Here is an 18,794-nt window from a genome sequence, read left to right on the forward strand (position 1 = left end):
ATGCAACAGTTTACAGAAAAGCAAACATTCAAGGATTTAGCTTGGCAGTAGCAGCAGCGTGATGCAGTAGGAACGAGCAGAGCTCGTAACAAAAGATGGCTGGTTTAATTCTCCACTTGGGCACTGCTGTTGTACCCTTGGGCAAGCTTACTCCTATTGCCTCAGGAAATATCCAGCCATATAAATGGATAAATTGTAACCTATATAAATTGCCCTGAATTAGAGCATCTGCTAAGTGGCAATAATGTAATGGAAATATAGTTTGTCCTAAAGTTCATTTTTAATTCTGCTGGGAGCTCTAGTAATATGTTAGTAGCTCATATTTTACTGAGATTGAGTTCTGAACATTTCACAGTATGTTGAGAAGGCAAGGCATTACAATAGTTTATATGCAAAAAACAAAAGAATAAATAATCTTTGCATCTTTGTTGAAAACTGGATTTGGGCAATATTGTGCAAGAGGAAGGAAACCTTAGAAGTTTCGGTACATCAGAACCAAGCAAGAGCATGTTCTGTGATCCCTGTAACATTCTGAAGCCTACTTAATAGGAAAGTATGATCAATCCTATCAAATGTAGCACTCAGATAAGGTAAAATGAGGATAGTGTTAGCTGCTGCTAGCACTCATCAGTAAGTCATTTAGAACCCTGACTAAAGCAGATTAAATACGGCGCAGTGATATTGGCGCTGACTGAAACAGGATGTAAAAAACTGAGTTAAGTAAAAAAAAAAGGCATCTGTGGTGTTGTTCCCGCTCTTGAATGTGCTTGCTGTAAAGTAGGACCTGGCGAAATACAGAGCATTTCTGTAGTCTGAAATACGCTGCTTGTATGATAGCAGCTGAACGTGAAGGCCAGTTTTCCTCCCATGCTCAATCTTTAATAGATCTGTAGCATCAGAAATAAAGCCTATGAAATGCAAGTGAGACAGTGAAAAGCAGAGGATTCCATGAAGCCAAGCAAGGGGGCACTGCTTCCCCAGACAGAGGCAGATGGCAATTTCAGATAACCCGTCTCAGGTGGGGCTTTTGTGGGGAGTGTTTCAACGTATACTGTTGTCGGTCCCTGGTTGTAGAAGCCAGTACTGTATAAGATGTCAGTGCTGTGTGGTTATGAGTATGTTCTCTCAGTGTTATGGACACTATGTGTGTGTGCACAGAGAATGAACGTAATCCCCAATTCTGGCTTGACTCGGCGCGGGAGTCTCTGCAAAGACGGAAGGCACAGACGCAATCCACAGCTACTGCTAAGAACGTGGTCCTGTTCATTGGCGATGGTGAGCATGCAGGGCCTAGGTCACACACAAGTGTGCGTGCGTGCGTGCGTGCGTGCGTGCGAGAGAGAGAGAAAGAGAGGGAGGGAGAACATGTGAGCTTGTGTGTGTGTGCGTGCTCTCTCAATGATGTTGGACCCCTCCTGCTTTCCCTGGTTACAGGAATGGGTGTGACCACTATCACCTCCTCACGTATCCTGAGGGGGCAGCTGGAGGGAGGGCTTGGGGAGGAGTTCAATCTGAACATGGACACTTTCCCCTACACTGGGTTGTCTAAGGTACCACATACCTGCACTCTCATACACTTTCACTCTTACCCAGTTGTTCTCTCTCATAATGGCTGATTCACACACTCTCACCTGCAATCTTTCACATTACTTTCTACATACACTTGCCTATACTCTATCATACTGACCTGTGCGCACACACACACACACACACACGCTCTCTCCTCTGTACACTATCAGACTGACCTGTACACGCATAAACACACATATCTGTAATCTATTGTACTGATCTCTTCATATACACACTGAGCTGTACTATCTCACCTGTACACAAATGTTCACTCTTACTCTCAGAGGACAACAAGCCAGAGGTGTCCTTCCAGAACTGAATCGCTGTGCTTGTTCATCTGCCTGAGCCTCAGTCTGTCTTTCCTGTATGTTCATGTGTCCACAGACATACTGCACAGATTGTCAGGTACCAGACAGTGCCTGCACAGCCACCGCCTTTCTCTGTGGAGTAAAGACCAACCAGCAGATGCTGGGAGTGAGTGCCAGCGCTGTGCAGAGCAACTGTAGCTCCATCAAAGGCAACGAGGTCACCTCTATCCTGCGCTGGGCCAAAGACGCAGGTACCTGAACCCATCGGCTGTCTGTCCCGTCTGTCCTCCACTTCACCCGGCCACTCCCCTCACTCTAAAATTGCCACATTAATACAATCACAGGCCATAAATAAAATTCACAAGGTTTGCTTCCCTCTCTCTCCTTCCCCTCTCTCTCTCTCTCTCTCTCTCTCTTTCTTGAGGGATCATTGCTGCCTAAAGGCAGGTATGTTACATTTGTCATGTAGGGGCCAGGGCCTTACTAGGGAAAATATCAGGATGGCAGCTTTTAGGCTGCAGGCAATTCAGAAGTCACTGTTTTGCACAAACTCTCAAGTCTCATGGGCTTCCTTTGCCTGTGCCCTGCTGAAAACAGCATGAGGAATGTGCTTGGATCACCACCTGCTTCTGCTTGATAATGAAAGAGTGCAGAGGTGTAGCTGTCTGCAGTTTTCCACTTCTGTTTTCAGTGTGTGTGGGTTCTTCAAGACAGAGGAAAGAGGGTGGAAGTGGTAGTTTTATGCTGGAGGATCCTTTTTTAACCCATCTTTTCCACAATATGTGTATCCATCAGACAGAATATCATATCCTACATAAGGGCAGGTGTTAGTAAGATTGGCCAGTTAATACACATGTTGGAATTCAGATGGAGAAGCGGGGACAAAATATAAAACATCTAATGTGACATTTATATTCAACAATAACACCAGCAAAAGGTGCTGTAGCACTAATACCATAGAACTATGTAGAACTGTCATGAACCACCCATGCTTTTCATATAGAATGCTCATTTTGGGGAAAGTGGCCACATATTGCCCTGTAAAATATGGAAAGTCAGTTTATGACCCTTCAAATGATCTTCCTCTTCTTGGGAGAATTTATTTTAATGTATTTCAATGCCTGTCTTGTGCCATGTTTTCTGTGGTGGCGTTGCCCAGGGTAAAGTGGTACTTACTTACCTGAGATCTGGCTTTCTACTGAAATGTCATGACTTTGATCTTATTCATGTTTCAGTTCCTCACTCTTTCTTTCCTCCTCTCTCTCTTTCTCTCCAAGGTAAGTCTGTTGGCTTTGTGACAACCACTGGGGTCCAGCATGCCACACCAGCGGTGGCCTACGCCCACAGTGTCAATCGTTACTGGTACGCTGACAGCTACATGAGTCCCGATGCCAGGGAGCAGGGGTGCACGGACCTAGCCCACCAACTGGTTCACAACATCCCTGACATCGAGGTACCCCCCCTACCCTCCACCCTCCCCAAACACACACACACACACACAGTTGGGTTCTCTATTGTCTTCACTGTAAAACAATCATGCTTACATTTCTTCTTTTGCTGATTGCTCCTACAAAGGCAAATCCATGTTCATCCAAGCATTCGGTCACTAACACTCCTGGAACTCCCACTTGCTCAACTTCACTGTAACTTTAGACTGCAACCTTTATCCTCTCTGTAAATTTTCTCATTTGGCCAACAATGCTCTCATTACCTCACCTTAACACAAGAGGCTGTAGATCTGCTGATTCGGGCTCTGAGTGCTGGTATTACTGCTCAGATCGCAGCTGACCCTAAATACACTTAATCCTAGTCCAACAAATCCTTTTTAATTGGTCATCAACAATGGTGAAATTTCTGATAACTAACCTGTGGGTATCATTAGCTTTAAAGCATTGCAGATGTAATCCAATCACCTTAGTGAATGCTGTTTTTTTACTTTCAGCATTGCTTTATTTATTTCATTCTCCTTCAGGTGTTTTTTACATCTGTTTTTTTCCCCTATTACACAACTCTGTTTGGAATTTCCAGTTGCACAATAATTCATTTTGCACCTTAATGTATATTTAAATTGTACTTTAAATGTAGCCTGCTCTTGTGTTTTCTCATGCTCTGTAAGCTGTTTTGGATAAAGGTATAATGGCTAATTCTGATTTAAAAAATAAATTCAGAATAATAAAAAACATACCTTCATGTGCCACAATAAAACAGCTGTTCCCTCAGGTCATTATGGGGGGTGGGAGGCAGTTCCTGACCCCTGTGGGAACCTCTGATCCTGTATATCCCAATAATACCCGTGCTCAAGGAGTGCGATTGGATGGTGTGAATTTGATCGACAAATGGAAAGAGCTGAAAGGCAACAAGGTTAGGCCTGGACATTTTTACCCCATAGTGGTTGGACATCATTAGCGGTTTAATTGCCAACAGTCCTAAGCACGATGCTTTGAATATGTCTGGTAGGAGGGTAGAACTTGATCTGTAATTCAGAGGCTTCTCAAGCCACAGGCTACTAGACATGCAGTTTTTCTAAATGCTCCAGATCATGTGAAGGAGGCAGAAAGGTCCAGATCATGTGAAGGAGTCAGAAAAGTTCAATTTGTGCTGCGTAAAGAACTGCCCTGTTACCCCTAACCTTTCACTGCTTGTGGCCCTTTGCCATAACACATCAGTTGCTGCTCAGAGAGGTTTTAAGAGTAAGGGTTGTGATAATGCCCTCAGCTTTTGTGAAACTCTAACACTTACAATATCCTGCTTTTACGATTTATAAACTTAATTTTGATCATGTTTGTCTCTGCCTCCAGGAGATCTATGTATGTTCACACCATATGTAGCACACAGAGAATTGTGGGAAAGTTTTTGCTTCAAAGCCCGTAACACATGCATCTGTGAAGGTTAAGTAGCTGTGTGGGAACGATCCATATGTTTAGTTAGTTAGTTAGACAGTTATTTATATACCATGTGAAGATAAATAACTGTCTAACTAACTAACTAACCATATGGATCGTTCCCACACAGCTACTTAACCTTCACAGATGCATGTGTTACGGGCTTTGAAGCAAAAACTTTCCCACAATTCTCTGTGAAGATTGTAGCCTATAGCTTTGAGCATATGGTAGGATCATCAGCCATAGACTTCAAATCTGCACTGCAACCAGACTCTTCTCTCTTTGTGTGGTAATTGTTGCTCTCCCCTGGTCTCTGCCCCAGAATGCTACATATGTGTGTAACCAGGCTGAATTTAAATTGGTTGATCCAGATAAAACAGACTACTTGTTGGGTAGGTATTTATTCTGAAATAACTTTCTGAATTTAATTCTAGAGGCTATCTCAGAGCGTTTCAGTGGAGCAAATTGTTGCAGAGTATTTTAAGGCATTTGTATTTGAATGACTGCTTTTATCCTTTTCTCCACTGGAGGGTACTGTTATACCACCTGCACATTAATATTGACTGTGGGTGCGGCAGCATAGCATTTCTATGTGAGTGGACAGAAATAACAGGCAATGCGGTTATGAGACATAGGTAACTAAATAGATAGTTTCATGTTGGCCCCTTGAGAAACAAAGAAAATTTTATCTGAATTTCTTCATAAAGCTGTGTGTGGGTAATATATATCTGTAAATGTTAGTAATATTAACCACTTTTTACAGTAAATGACTAATGCAATATAGTCCAGTTTAGTCTATGTCTCTGTGGGGTGCGTGCACATGCATGAAGAGAGAGCATGTGTAGGACTCATATGGGGCGTGTCTCTCTGCGTAGGGCTGTTTGCTCCAGCGGATATGAGCTTTGAGCTGCACCGTGACCCCAGCATCGAACCTTCACTGCCCGACATGGTGGATTTGGCCCTCAGGATCCTCAAAAAAAATCCTAATGGCTTCTTCCTGCTGGCAGAGGGTAAGACAATGAGAGAGGGTGCTGGGGATGAAGAGTGATGGGGGATGGGGGAGGGTCAGGGGGTTCCACAAGGCCCCGTGGAGGGCTAGAGTACAAAGGGTACAGTAGAGCACCCCTTTCAGAATGTGCGGTTTTGGCTGCAAATTGTTAAACTAGGATATACCTAGAATACTAGGATGAAGCCCCATGCTACATAGCTGAATACCCATACCTCCTCCAGGTGGAAGGATTGACCACAGTCACCATTTATCTCAAGCCAAACTGGCCCTTCATGATACTCTCCAGCTGGATAAGGCAGTGGAATGTGCGGCCAAGCTGACCGATGAGAGAGAGACGCTGACTGTCGTGACGGCCGACCACTCCCACACGCTCAGTCTGGGCGGGTACCCTGAGCGGGGGAATCCCATTTTAGGTATAAATTTACCCACACACCACCGCTGCAATTTATTTGTTCCTGTTCCTCCTCTTCTCTCCTCTCCTTCACTCCACCCACACTCGCCTCTCCACAGTGCATGTGTGCTTACACTCCCCTTCCTTTTCTGTTTTTTTTCTTTATTTGCCCATTTCTCTTACTGCCAAAATTAAAATCTGAGACACTTTCTCTCTCTCTCTCTCTCTCTCAGGGTATGCCAGTACACCCAGTGATGTTGATGGCATGCCCTACACATCACTGCTGTATGGAAATGGACCAGGATTCAGTCTGGTCAATGGCAGTCGGGCAAACCCTCAGCTTGATAACACTAGTGAGTACTGAGATGCCCCCTGTCCCTGCTCAACACACAAACACACACACACACAGATATGCACACAGATATGCACACATGTACTCTCACACATAGTGACTTTATGAAGGCATACGTCTCTGTGTCTCTGTCCTTTACAATGGTTGTATGGGGCCTGTTTGGCAATGATGTGAAGGTTATACGAAGGCTGTATAAACTTTGCGTCGCTTGTTCAGCTAAGACCGGCTACCGGCAGCAGGCGGCGGTTCCCCTCACCTTTGAAACGCACACCGGAGAGGACGTGGCTGTGTACGCCCGGGGTCCATGGGCACACCTCCTCACCGGCACCAACGACAACACCTACATCGCCCATGTCATGGCGCACGCTGCGTGCATCGGCCCTCACTCCTCCCGCTGCGCCCCCCGCACCCCCGTCCACAGCACCGCCCACCTCCCCCTGCCTCCCGCCCTGCTGCTCCTAATGCCCCTCCTCTCCCTCGCCACCAGGTGGCAGAGTGGATACTGATGCACACAAATGAGGAGCAGGAAGAAGAAAGGGGAAGCATGTGCGAGTTGGGCATGGGTGTGTGGTAGGTCTTTTTGAGCACACCTATCACTTGTATTACTTGCTGTTTATTTCGTGTGCAGGATCACTGTGAGTTTTAGATTCTGTGATCTAGTGACTGTGATGTATGGAGGTACACTTGGCTTCCCTTGTCTAGTGGTAGGGCTGGAATAGTGTTATGCTCACACTCACTGGTCTGGATAAGAGCGTCTGCTAAACGAATATAATGTAACATCTGTGTGTGTGTGTGTGTGTGTGTGTGTGTGTGTGTGTGTGTGTGTGTGAGTGAGTGAGTGAGTGAAAGAGAGAGAGTGTGCATGTGTTTAAGTGCTCTTTGTAGCACAATAAAGTGGACAGAAGATAAAGGTCATGTGCGGGGTTGATAGGAGGAGTGTGATCATTACACTGTAGATAACTTGCACCCTTGAGCTTATGTTTCATCTTTATTAGCTTATTAATGTACAAGTCGTCTATGTGTATGATTTACAACACTGAATGATTTGTCCTGCTGACGCAGATACTCCAGAGACATATGATCTCTGCTGGTGACTCTATCTGAATGTATTACTTCAATCAATAAAATCATAATCTATTAGCCCTTCATTTTTAGGGGTTGCCATTGTAATAATTACTCATGCGCTTTTGTTGATTGTGTTTGTGTACTGTGTATGGGTTGTCACTTCCATCTCTCCCCTCTCTTCCTCCTTCACTGTTTTTCCTTCCATTTCATGCTCTCTCTCCCCCTCTGTCTCTTTCCCTCCCTCTGATTCTGTCCCAGCCCCCTCGTTCTTCCTCCTCTCCTCTTGTGGAAGCTACTGAAGGTGAATGGTCTGCCCCTCAACCCACACCACACCACAAATCAGTATGCCATACCCCTCAACCCATCACACACTACCAATTAACATACTGTCCAGTGTCCACCTCACACAACACAATGCAACTCACATGCAACACCAGAGATACCACGCACCTCAGCATATGGAAAAATACAAAACATTGCAACAAAAAACGCTTGTCACACCATACAGAGCAGCCCACAACACACATCAACACATCAGCGTGCAGTGCATCTCAACACACAACACAGTTCAATTCAATGCACATTACTTGACCCCGTACACCTCAACCCACACTGCAAATCAACCCACCATACACCTCATCACACAACACTCAACACACATTATACGTGTCAACATATAACAGGTCAATGAACAGCTCCATGCTCTGTGCTGTTGGTTGAGTAGATTCTGCTGAAAACATTGCTCAGCCAGCAGTTGAGTTTTTGGGTGGCAATGGTTCAAGGAATTTGGCTCAGCCAGCAAACAGCACAGTTTTCATTGTAGTTGAAGTTGCAGCTGTTGTCCTCTTATGAGAAAAGAGTGAACTCAATATGCCACAATATAAATGGATAATAAGTAAGCTATGCAAATTGTCTGAGATAGGGGCGTCTGCTAGCCAAATAAATTAATACCAACAATAAATCACTGTGTGTGTGTAAAGCCAAGAAGGAGCTGTTTCCACTTGTTAACTAGTGGTGCAGTGGTTATTATCGGCTCTTTACAATGCCCCAATAAGACGCTGATTGGTCTGTGGTGGGCAGGTGATGGCTGGGGGGGGTTTATAATCCTCTGTCCAAGGACCTGCAGTCACAGCTTGGAACTATTTCCTACCCGAAGCATCGCCATGGAGACTGTTCACCTGTCCGTCCTGTGGCTGTGCCTGCTGGTCAGCGTGTGTCATGCTGCGGCCCCAGGTAAGACAGCCATCAGTCTCCATGGTAACCAATCGCAGCGCTGCATGTGCTGTTCCCCGGAGTTTACTTCTGACCGCCCGTGGTCACCTGAGATTGCCTGTGCTCACGTTCGGTCACTTGAGCTTATTGTGCTCTCCTGTGGCAAACCGAGCTTGCTCGTGCTCACCCGAGCTTATCGGCATCTACCAGTGCAGACATAGCACAACGATCGCGGGTCCCGTCCACTCCTGCTCTCTCTGGAACTAGAAACAAGAAAAACTTTCTCTTTCTTTCCTAATCCCCTGCGAAGCCTAAGGCCTCGTACACACAGCCAAACACATTAAAATGGTGTGAAAGTCTACCTTTGCATACCTTTTAGTGCTACATATGTCTCTGTTCTTTCACAGGTACTCATTCACTTAGCTACTATGCTTAAGTACGGCTTTGGTGCAAGCAGCAATAAACACTGGTTAGTAGTTTTTAAGTTAATAGTTGATAATAGCTTTTTGACATGTACAGCAAATCCAGAGTTTATTCCAAAGGATCCAGTGAAGATTTCATCTGCAACAATATTTGAGAGATTTAGCTTTGTAACCCATCTGGAAATTAAATGTTTTGTAATATACTGAGAAATATGTTGTCTGGTCCTGGAATATAATGCAAATATGTTGTTCAGCCCTAAAATATAATGCAAATAAATTCATAATATATTAATGCAAAGAAGAAATATATTTCAATAAACCAAATGGCAATAATTTACAATTGACTGAGCTAAAAATATATTTTCTAAAATATGTTAGCAGTGTATTTTTTGTTTAGGAAAACCTTGGCTACAGTATAATACCAACACCACTGGTACTGTAAAAAAATGTATACTAAAGGTTAGATTCCTCTCTAACCTTTTTCAATCAAAAAAATTGAACAAACCGGTAAACCCCACCCCTTCCTTAGCAGCTACTGAGCTGAACTTCTGATCTGAACTTTGAATTCTTTCAAAATTATCGCTCTTGAGTTTGGCATGTATATGCACTCCACCTGAAACGAGGTTGTAGTACATACAGATAGTCTGTCTTTCCTGTGTTCTAATTTAGTAGATTAAGTAAACTGAAGAATATGCAAATATACCTACTAAGAGTAGAAACAGTTGTCAGGCAAGACTCTCCTTCCCCCTCTACAGGAGCTTCATATGTCTGCAGTTTGCTTGCCTTTCAAATGAAGGCTCCCAAAAAATTCTGATCCAAAGCCAAATTCCTCAGCTGTCTTTCAGTGGAATGGACTGAACAAGTGATTAATCACATGTCTCTACAGATAGTTTATCTCTGCTGCTAACTTGTTATCTGATGGCAAAGAACAGAAATTACACAATAGCATGTTTTCCATTTTCAGGCATTACAAAACAGATGGCTACTAAACAGAAGTAAAACAGCTCCAATAGAGAGCATATCTCAAGTTGTTTCTGATAAGAGATAATTCCACTGTAGTCCAAGACTTTCCACATTCCTGTTACAGCACACTAATTAATGCTCATCAAACATTTAAAGAGAGGGACATTGAAAGACACATGATCTTACACAATAACCCAGGTTCACCAGTTAAACACTGTATGTATAATATCTCTCGCACACATTTGCTTGGCTAAATTTGTGTATATTTGGAACATACATCAATTCTTATTTCATTCACAATGGTGTTTTGATGTTTAGTTTGATTTGATGTACTATGTATCTTCATTTAAATTGTAAATTTCATGGTGCTAGATGGTGTTTGTGTGTGTGCATGTGCATGTGCATGTGCTTGCGTGAGTGTGTATGTTTGCGTGTGTATGTACGTGTGTGTGTGTGTGTGTCTGTCTGTCTGTCTGTCTGTCTGTCTGTGTGGTCTTGCTCAGCCTGGTCCAATGCAGTGTTGAGAGAGGAGTTTCTGGGGCCATGTGCTGGTTTTAGATTAACAGATCTGAGCCGAGATAAAAAGTTCCCCCCTCTTAGTTGGGACAGGGGGAGAACCAGCTCTCCAGGACCTATTCATGTATAACGGTGTCTCTCTGTTTGACAGCAGAGGAAGAGAACCCAGATTTCTGGAGAAAGCAGGCCCAGCAAGTGATACAGTCAGCACTCAAGCGGAAACTCAACACTAATGTGGCAAAGAACATTATGCTCTTCCTGGGGGATGGTGAGACATCCAGTGGCAAATTAATGTTGGCATGGCAGGGCCATGGAGAACTGTTTTGTGGCTGATGTACTTTTAAAACTATCCCTGGAATCACTTGCTGTCTTGGTAGCAAGAATGATGTCACAGTTAGCCAGTCTCCAGCCCTTACCCAGCATGCTCTGCTGATTCTGCAGGAATGGGCATCACTACAATGACTGCTGCCCGCATCCTAAAGGGCCAACTGCAGAACAAGTCTGGAGAGGAGACAGTCATGACCATGGACACCTTCCCTCATCTGGGCCTCACCAAGGTAATGTGAACACACATACACACACACACACACACACACACACACATACATACACGTGGGCTTAGCCATGGGCTAGATTGTGATTTTTGATAATGACACATAATAGATAAAAAGATCAAACAAAGAGAGCGTGGACCTCTTAAGACTCCCCACATGTGGAGTCCTGTCACGCTGCTTTGTGTGTGTAGAGGGGGGAGGCAATCTAAATGGGTGTTTATCTGACACTCTCTTTCAGCAGGCCCCAGGGGCCTCTGCTAACCACAGATGAAAGAGGGATAATGGAGGAAAAGAGACAATGCTGCTGGATCAGTGGGGCCTTGCCTCAAGAGACTCAAACTCCATCCTTCTTCCCTCTGTCTTTCTCTCTCTCTCTCTCTCTCCATCTCTCTCTCTCTCTCTCTCTTCTCTCAATCCTTATAGCTGTCAGCCCTGATTTCGTAAAATTCACAACTGGAAGATCCAGAAAGCGAGTATATCACTGGCTCTGTACATGCACGTGTGTCTGTGTGTGTGTGCGTGCAAGTGTAACATTGACAGTTTCATTATATTTCATTTCATATTACCTTATATGTGATAGGTGTAGCTCAGGTATTACAGGTGAAGTCTAAACGACTTTGTTTCCAATGTAACTCTCCCATGACAGTGCTCTGCTCTCCCTTGCAGGTGTACTGTGTGGATTTCCAGATTCCAGACAGTGCTGCCACAGCGACAGCTTACCTGTGTGGTGTCAAGTCCAATCTAAACACATTGGGGTTAAGTGCAGCCGGACGCAATGGGATTTGCCACTCCCAGAAGGGCAACGAGGTCACCTCCATTCTCAAGTGGGCCAAGGATGCAGGTGAGAACAGGTGCTGTGGTACAGCTTGAGAGACTCCGAGGGGGGGGGGGGGGCTGGAAGCATGGGCATACTCGCCAGTTCTGCTTTTGCAGAACAGAACCAAATGCAACCAATCATTTGCAGCCCCATGTAGACAGCTACATCTGCAGTTCCCTAGTTGATCTTTGGCCCCTTCCTTTTTTATTGCGGAGATCGAGCTATCGCTACATTGAGGTTATCGCGCTTTCACGTTATCGCCTCCTCTGAACAGCCTTCCTCTGCAGCCTCTTGGCCTTGATATGCAGGTAGGGAGGGAGATATCAATCACAGTCGCCAACTCACCTGGCCCCTTATGACAATTTCTCACCAGAGGAAACCAGGCAGGCCAGCACAGCCTACTCATCAAGCCTCGCTGCTTATGAAACACAGGAAGGGTTTGGAGAGATGGACATATTGGGGCCTTTCCCCCAGCTCTGGGGAGAGGGGGGGGGGACTGTGCTCAGCCGTGATTGATGAATGCATGTAGAGCCAATGCAGTGGAAGCGGGAGGAGCGAGGAAAGACCTTGCTGTTGCCCCCCCCCCCCATTAGGCTCCGCTGCGGAAATGGGTTAAAGAATGTACAATCACTTTTACACAGAAACTCAGCTTCTAATTCCTCATTTTTTTCCATTTGCCCCTTTATACCAGGCTGTTTACAACAGACTAATCCAGCCCTGGGTTTGCAAGTTAACATATCCGTAATGAATAAAGACACTGCTTCTCATCTGATTTTCGCACCACTCTCAAATTACACAGCTCACCGACATCTATGAAGACGCTCGGGATAACTTTTTCAGTTTGGATATTAATTTGAAGTCATTTTAAATGGGATGCATAAACATATATATTTTCCCTTTTTTGGGGCACTTAGTTGAAGGTCCCATCTGCTGACCCGTCTTCCCTCCTTATCTTGATCATCCTTTTTGTTTTTGTGTTGACAAAGTTAGCAAACTATTTGTGGCTAACTTCTCAGCTAACTTGCTTTGCTAGATTGATAGCTAGACAGCTTGATTTTGATTGATTTTTACTTTGAATTTTTGCACTCACAAGATTTATGGAATTTTGGGTTATAACGTACAGTGCTACAGTGACATACTCCTGATTGGAGGCAGTTACGTTAATATTTTATATTTATTTTTGTAATTCTGCATTGTAAAACATGTAGATGCATGACTGAGAAAAATAACCACAATCTTGTGACCCCCCCCCCCAATTCAACAAGAGGTGGATTAGTCAATTGAATGGATTCATGAGAGATTACGAGAGAGGAATCTGAGCTGGAAATCAGCAACAATATACAAATTAAAGCTTTTCATATATTATTTGTTACAATAATTGTGAGCGTAGGGGCAATCAACAATAAGGGTGTGCCATATGCTTATAATGAATGCCATGATCCCCCTTTACACTAAAGCAGACCCTGGAGTTTACTGGATCAGACCCAGCACCAGAGCCCTCTTGGGCTCAATAACCCAGGAAAACCCATTTATAAGTCAGTCCCAGGAAAAATCCAAGCAAGCAGGCCAATAGGAGCTGCAAGCACTTGCATGTCAGCAGTACCCACGCTAAGCCACTCAGCTCAGCTAATCATCCTCTTCACTTAAACCATTTCACACCTACACTCAGTTCTGAACTGGAAAACGTGTTGGGCTACGGCTGTAGGCCTTGTACCGTATCTATTATATTTAAACCTATTGAAATGCTCGTTTTAAAAAGTGAGCCGCCTTAATTGCACTGGCAATGCAGGCAGGACCCACGTTTTTTTGTCTCTTTCAGTCGCTCATGTCTTCTGGTCTCTCTGTCCTCCAGGGAAGTCGGTGGGCATCGTCACAACAACGCGGGTACAACATGCAACCCCGGCCGCCTCTTATGCCCACAGTGCCAGCCGGAAATGGTACTGCGATGCTGACATGCCCGCTGCCGCCAAGAGGGATGGGTGCACCGACATCGCCTCCCAGCTGCTCAACAACACGGACATCGACGTGAGTGCTCTCATTCAAACCACATTCAGCGTGTGGTGTGAAAGAATTATCTGACTGTGAAAAGTGACAGTAGACAATACAAAATCATGTGATGATGTAATGCAGGATTAACAGATCATTTTCAGATCTGTTAATCCTGCTTCCACTGACCCCTTTGTTCGTAGCATGCTGTTTAAATTGTTATACTGGCAATCACTTGCAGTGACGTGTTATTCCCTCAGAGTAGAGTGTCAATCATTCAAAGTAAAAAGGTCATTTACAAAAAAACACTGTTACTGTCAGTCAGTCTAGAGATTGTATAAGTGCAGTGCACGTGTAATCCTACCAGTACAGTGTAAATCACTGAGAATAGTGTCAATCATGACCAACCACTAACAATGTTAATCGATCAGGACAGTGTTCAATTGTGTTTAAGTCTGTAATATAAAAATGGAGTACAGAAGTGATCATTTAGAATATTGTCACTCTAGAAAGCATTTATTGGATTCCAGATCAGTACAGTATATACACTCATGTTGAATATATAAACCCAAATTTTGATTCTATATACACACATACACAGGATTTGCAGTAATACTGGATTTGCAGTAATACTGGAACACAGTGGATGTGGCTGTATCTGCATCTGTCTGCATATCTACAGGTGATCATTGGAGGTGGGAGGAAGTACATGCTTCCTAAGGGCACAAGGGACCCTGAATACCCAAATGACATCACTGCAGAGGGCAAACGGACTGATGGGAGAAACCTCATCTCAGAGTGGCAGAAGATGAAAGTGGGGAAGGTACAGGGTGATGGATGGCATAACCCCAGCAGCGTAAAAACAGAGACACGTCATATAGCCCACAAACAGAACCACAAGAGTACACACATAAGCACACACACACACACACACACACACACCAAATACTTATCATCAATGTCAGGCCAACCCAGACAGATGGTAATAAACACGGTGGCTGTGTCTGTTTAGGTGGCCCGGTATGTGTGGAATCGGACCGACTTTGATGCTGTTGACCCTGACACCACGGACTACCTGATGGGTGAGTGTTGAGTTTTCACGCCAAACACACAAAGGTAGTATACTGATGTGTTACTTTCCTTGATTTAATAATCTGTGACAAGCCTTGTTTTACACACACACACACACACACACACACAGGCACGCATGCACACATGCACATACTCCCATACACACTTTCTCTCACACACACACACTCATAAACACACTTGCTCGCACAGGCTCACACGCATGCAACCGTGGCCCCACTCCTGACTGTCACTTCTCCTTACAGCCTTGTTTGAACCCGGAGACCTGAGGTACGAAATGGAAAGGGACCCTGCGATGGACCCCTCTATCACAGAGACCACGGAGAAGGCCATCCGTATCCTGCGCAGAAACCCTAAGGGATTCTTCCTGCTGGTGGAAGGTGGGCACAGATACACAGAAGCCACTCAATCAGCTTGTCAGTCATTGCCTCAACCAATCAGTCACACACTCTGCACTGCCATCCCAGTCAGGCAAACGGATCGAAGTCAACCGCAGCACAGGCTGCTGTAATGGCAGTTATATGTGCTGGTAATAAGTGCATATGGGTCACTGAATGCAGCAGTGTGATGTCATGTAGAGATCCTATGAGGCTGCATCACTGCTGTGGTTTGAACAGCCTGCAGCCTCAATCTGTGACATGCACACTGGGATTTTATTGTCCTGTGGAATTGCCACACAATGGCTTTAAAACAGGGGAAGACTTTAAATAGACCGCAGCATATGGTTCTACAGTGGCCATCTCCTGAAGCACTACACTTTTAGCACATCTCATACCAACCCGACCTGTATTTTGCTGGACTTTTCCCAACGTCTAAAAAAAGAGTTGCACATTCCTTCACTTTACATTGTGAACCTAAGTTCAGCACTTAACTGGATGAACAGATATTGGTAGCATTTGGTTTGAAACATTGTTTGTCAAAGGGGAAAATGCATCTACAGTGTGTGGTTGACTCTGGGTCAATGTCCAACTATTGTGATTAGCTGTGAACTGTGAGGTCAGTATATCAAGAGATTCTGATTGGTTGTGGAGTTTGAGGTCAGTATTTACAGTGATTGTGATTGGCTGTGTACTGTGCAGTTAGTATGTTAAGAGATTGTTATTGGCTTTGCAGTTAGTGTGTTCAGAGACTGCGACTCGCTGCGAACAGTGGGGTCATTGCAACTGGCACTATGAAGAGCCATAGCTGACTGTTAAAAGTATGTTCTCCCTCTCTCTTCGTGACCCAGGTGGGCGAATAGATCAGGGTCACCACGCCAGCCGGGCATCCATGGCGCTGCATGAGACAGTGGCACTGGACAACGCCGTCGCTCGAGCACTGGAGCTGACCAATGAGGAAGACACCCTCACCCTGGTCACCGCTGACCACTCCCACTCCATTTCCTTTAACGGCTACCCCTTCCGAGGGAACAGCATTCTGGGTAAGCAGTGGCCTCAAACATCTCACCTTTCCGTCACCTCTTTTTGCTTTACTGTCATCCTGAACAAACAAAACCACCGAACCTTCTCCACCTGTGTGCTGATCTCCCCTAACCAAACACACGCAGACACTCCTCTCTCCAGTCTCTCCGTAAACAGCCCCCCCTCCAGCATCTCCCCTGGCAGCACCCCGTGACATCCAAGAACTAATCAGGGTTTGAGCACCCACTTGGGTCCTGGAGCTCTGTCTGTGATATGTCAACAACGGCTTGACATTTCCTCTCCCCTTGCAATCACTTTAAAAACAAACAGCTCGGAGGCCTCCCCCCCCGCTCCCTGTGCCCCCCTGCTGTGCCCTGCTACCTGCACAAGCTCCAGGATGCATCCAGTCCCCACGCAGGGAGCACTTCAGCATGAGGAAAAAAAAGCACTCGCTCCTCAGAGAGACACAAACACTCACCCAGCACTTGTCAGTCCTCTGATCCTTCACCGCACTGCTCCTGTCTCATTCTACTTGTGTGGAGTGTGCATGTGTGCGTGTGCATGTGCGTGTGAGAGCATGTTTATCAATGCAGCAGGTGTGTATTTGTGTATATAAATACACTGCACACGTGTATGGCACATGTCTGTGTGTCCAAGTGTGTGCACAGAAGTTCTATTACATGAGAGTACATGCAGTTTTGCTGCTTAAGGTGAGTACCAGCCAAAAGCTTTTATGTCTCTTGTGATCGCTTACTCTCCATCTACACTGGGTTTCTGCCAGAAGTTGCTGGTAGATGTTAACTCTGGAGATCATTTGCTTCTCTATTCCAACACTCTAAACGCTAAACTATGCTTAGAACCGGGTTACACAAGGTACACCATAGGGGTTTGCAAGTGGGCCACTTTCATCCACTGTTTCATTGAATAACTGACAACATTGCAAGAAGGTTCGGGATGCTATACCTTTCTGTTCTGTCCTCCAGTATGCTCAGACTCTCTGTCACCAGCCTTATTGTAGATGTGAGAGACGCATGTGTGTACACATCTAGATACACTGTGTGTGCTTGTTTATGTGAACTGCATGTGCGCATATGCGAGGGGATGCATAGGTGTATGTGGATACTGTGAGTGTAATATGTGTGTATGTGTGTGTGTGTGTGTGTGTGTGTGTGCATTTATAGACACAGAGTGAGTGTGCGTCCCCAGTATAAGTCTCAATCCTCTCCCATAGGGAAATCTCCGCTATTTGGAACGGACATGCTGCCCTACACCACACTGATGTACGGAAATGGCCCCGGGCACAAGATTGTCAATAACAAGCGGCCAGACATCCGGAAGGTGAACACAGGTGAGACCCAGTCCCTCCTGCATGGATAACCACTTCCCCCTTACTGATATCCCAGCTCCCTCCATCCTGACATGAACAGGCTCCCCTTCCATGGGGATCCAATCTAGTGTATCATTTCCATAGAATTGATCAAAAACAGGGGTGAACATGTGTCTATCTCTCTGTTCCTCTCAGTGGACAAAAATTACGTCCAGCAGGCGGCAGCGCCACTGGAATCTGAGACTCATGGAGGGGAGGATGTAGCGGTGATGGCGCGGGGGCCCCATGTCTCATCTCTTCCACGGTATCCAGGAGCAGAGCTACATCGCCCATACACTGGCCTATGCAGCGTGCATTGGGCAGGACCAAAGCCACTGCCAGACACAGTCCAGTGTTACCACGACACCCAAGAGCTCTGCTGCTGCCCCTCCTCTTGCTCAGCTAGCCACTGCCCTCTTCAGCGTTTTGCTGGCAGCCATGATGCACTGAGCCAGGACAAAGCAGGAAGGGAGTCGTCGTCTTCAGAGAGAGGCTGTGGCTTTCAAAAAGTGCCGAACTTTAAACTGAGCCATTTCCTTTTGTGTTGAAAGCAGAATGTGTACAAATAATCTGTAAAAATGGAAAACAATCCATTGTGTGTGTGTGTGTGTGTGTGTGTGTGTGTGTGTGTGTGTGGTTCAGTAGTTTGAAGGGATGTGCAGTGCACAGGACATTTCTGGGGAAAAAACAGAGCTCTAGAGCAGACTTTTTATACTGAGGAAGGAGGCTCCCCACTCCTTGGTCTGCAGTCCTGATGCCCTTTCAGCACAGCTTTCAGTAGCTTTTTCCTTTTGACCCATCATAGAAAGGGTAGGTGACATGGGAAAGCTCTGCAAGCATGCAGGCTGGTGAAAGGGATTAAAATTTTAATTAAATTAAATTCATTTTTCAGA

The 18,794-nt window shown here is 45.3% G+C and overlaps 2 protein-coding genes across 2 annotated transcripts; both read left to right on the forward strand.

The window, feature by feature from the left end:
- Positions 1-1,142: 1,142 nt before the first annotated feature.
- LOC118783668 (alkaline phosphatase-like) lies at positions 1,143-7,017 on the forward strand. The gene is made up of 10 exons (XM_036537620.1): positions 1,143-1,275; positions 1,435-1,550; positions 1,954-2,128; positions 3,155-3,330; positions 4,098-4,238; positions 5,082-5,151; positions 5,635-5,769; positions 5,990-6,181; positions 6,393-6,512; positions 6,728-7,017. The coding sequence occupies exons 1-10, from the start codon at positions 1,143-1,145 to the stop codon at positions 7,015-7,017; spliced, it is 1,548 nt and encodes a 515-aa protein (XP_036393513.1).
- A 1,722-nt stretch (positions 7,018-8,739) lies between these two features.
- Positions 8,740-18,351, forward strand: LOC118783669 (alkaline phosphatase-like). The gene is given in 12 exon segments (XM_036537621.1): positions 8,740-8,781; positions 10,774-10,957; positions 11,131-11,246; positions 11,910-12,084; positions 13,913-14,085; positions 14,729-14,869; positions 15,059-15,128; positions 15,381-15,515; positions 16,364-16,555; positions 17,767-17,883; positions 18,058-18,140; positions 18,142-18,351. Coding segments are annotated over 12 exon segments (1,638 nt in total).
- The last annotated feature ends 443 nt before the right edge of the window (positions 18,352-18,794 follow it).

This window comes from Megalops cyprinoides, chromosome 9 (genome assembly GCF_013368585.1).
Source record: "Megalops cyprinoides isolate fMegCyp1 chromosome 9, fMegCyp1.pri, whole genome shotgun sequence".
In the NCBI taxonomy this organism is placed as follows: Eukaryota; Metazoa; Chordata; class Actinopteri; order Elopiformes; family Megalopidae; genus Megalops; species Megalops cyprinoides.

What these genes read in the sequence shown, in the direction of transcription:
- LOC118783668 (XM_036537620.1), top strand. Translation starts at nt 1,143, where the DNA reads ATGTGTGTGTGCACAGAGAATGAACGTAATCCCCAATTCTGGCTTGAC. An exon ending in AAGAGCTGAAAGGCAACAAG is followed by an intron (nt 4,239 to 5,081) that starts GTTAGGCCTGGA and finishes TCTCTGCCCCAG; the next exon opens with AATGCTACATATGTGTGTAA. An exon ending in TAAAACAGACTACTTGTTGG is followed by an intron (nt 5,152 to 5,634) that starts GTAGGTATTTAT and finishes CTCTCTGCGTAG; the next exon opens with GGCTGTTTGCTCCAGCGGAT.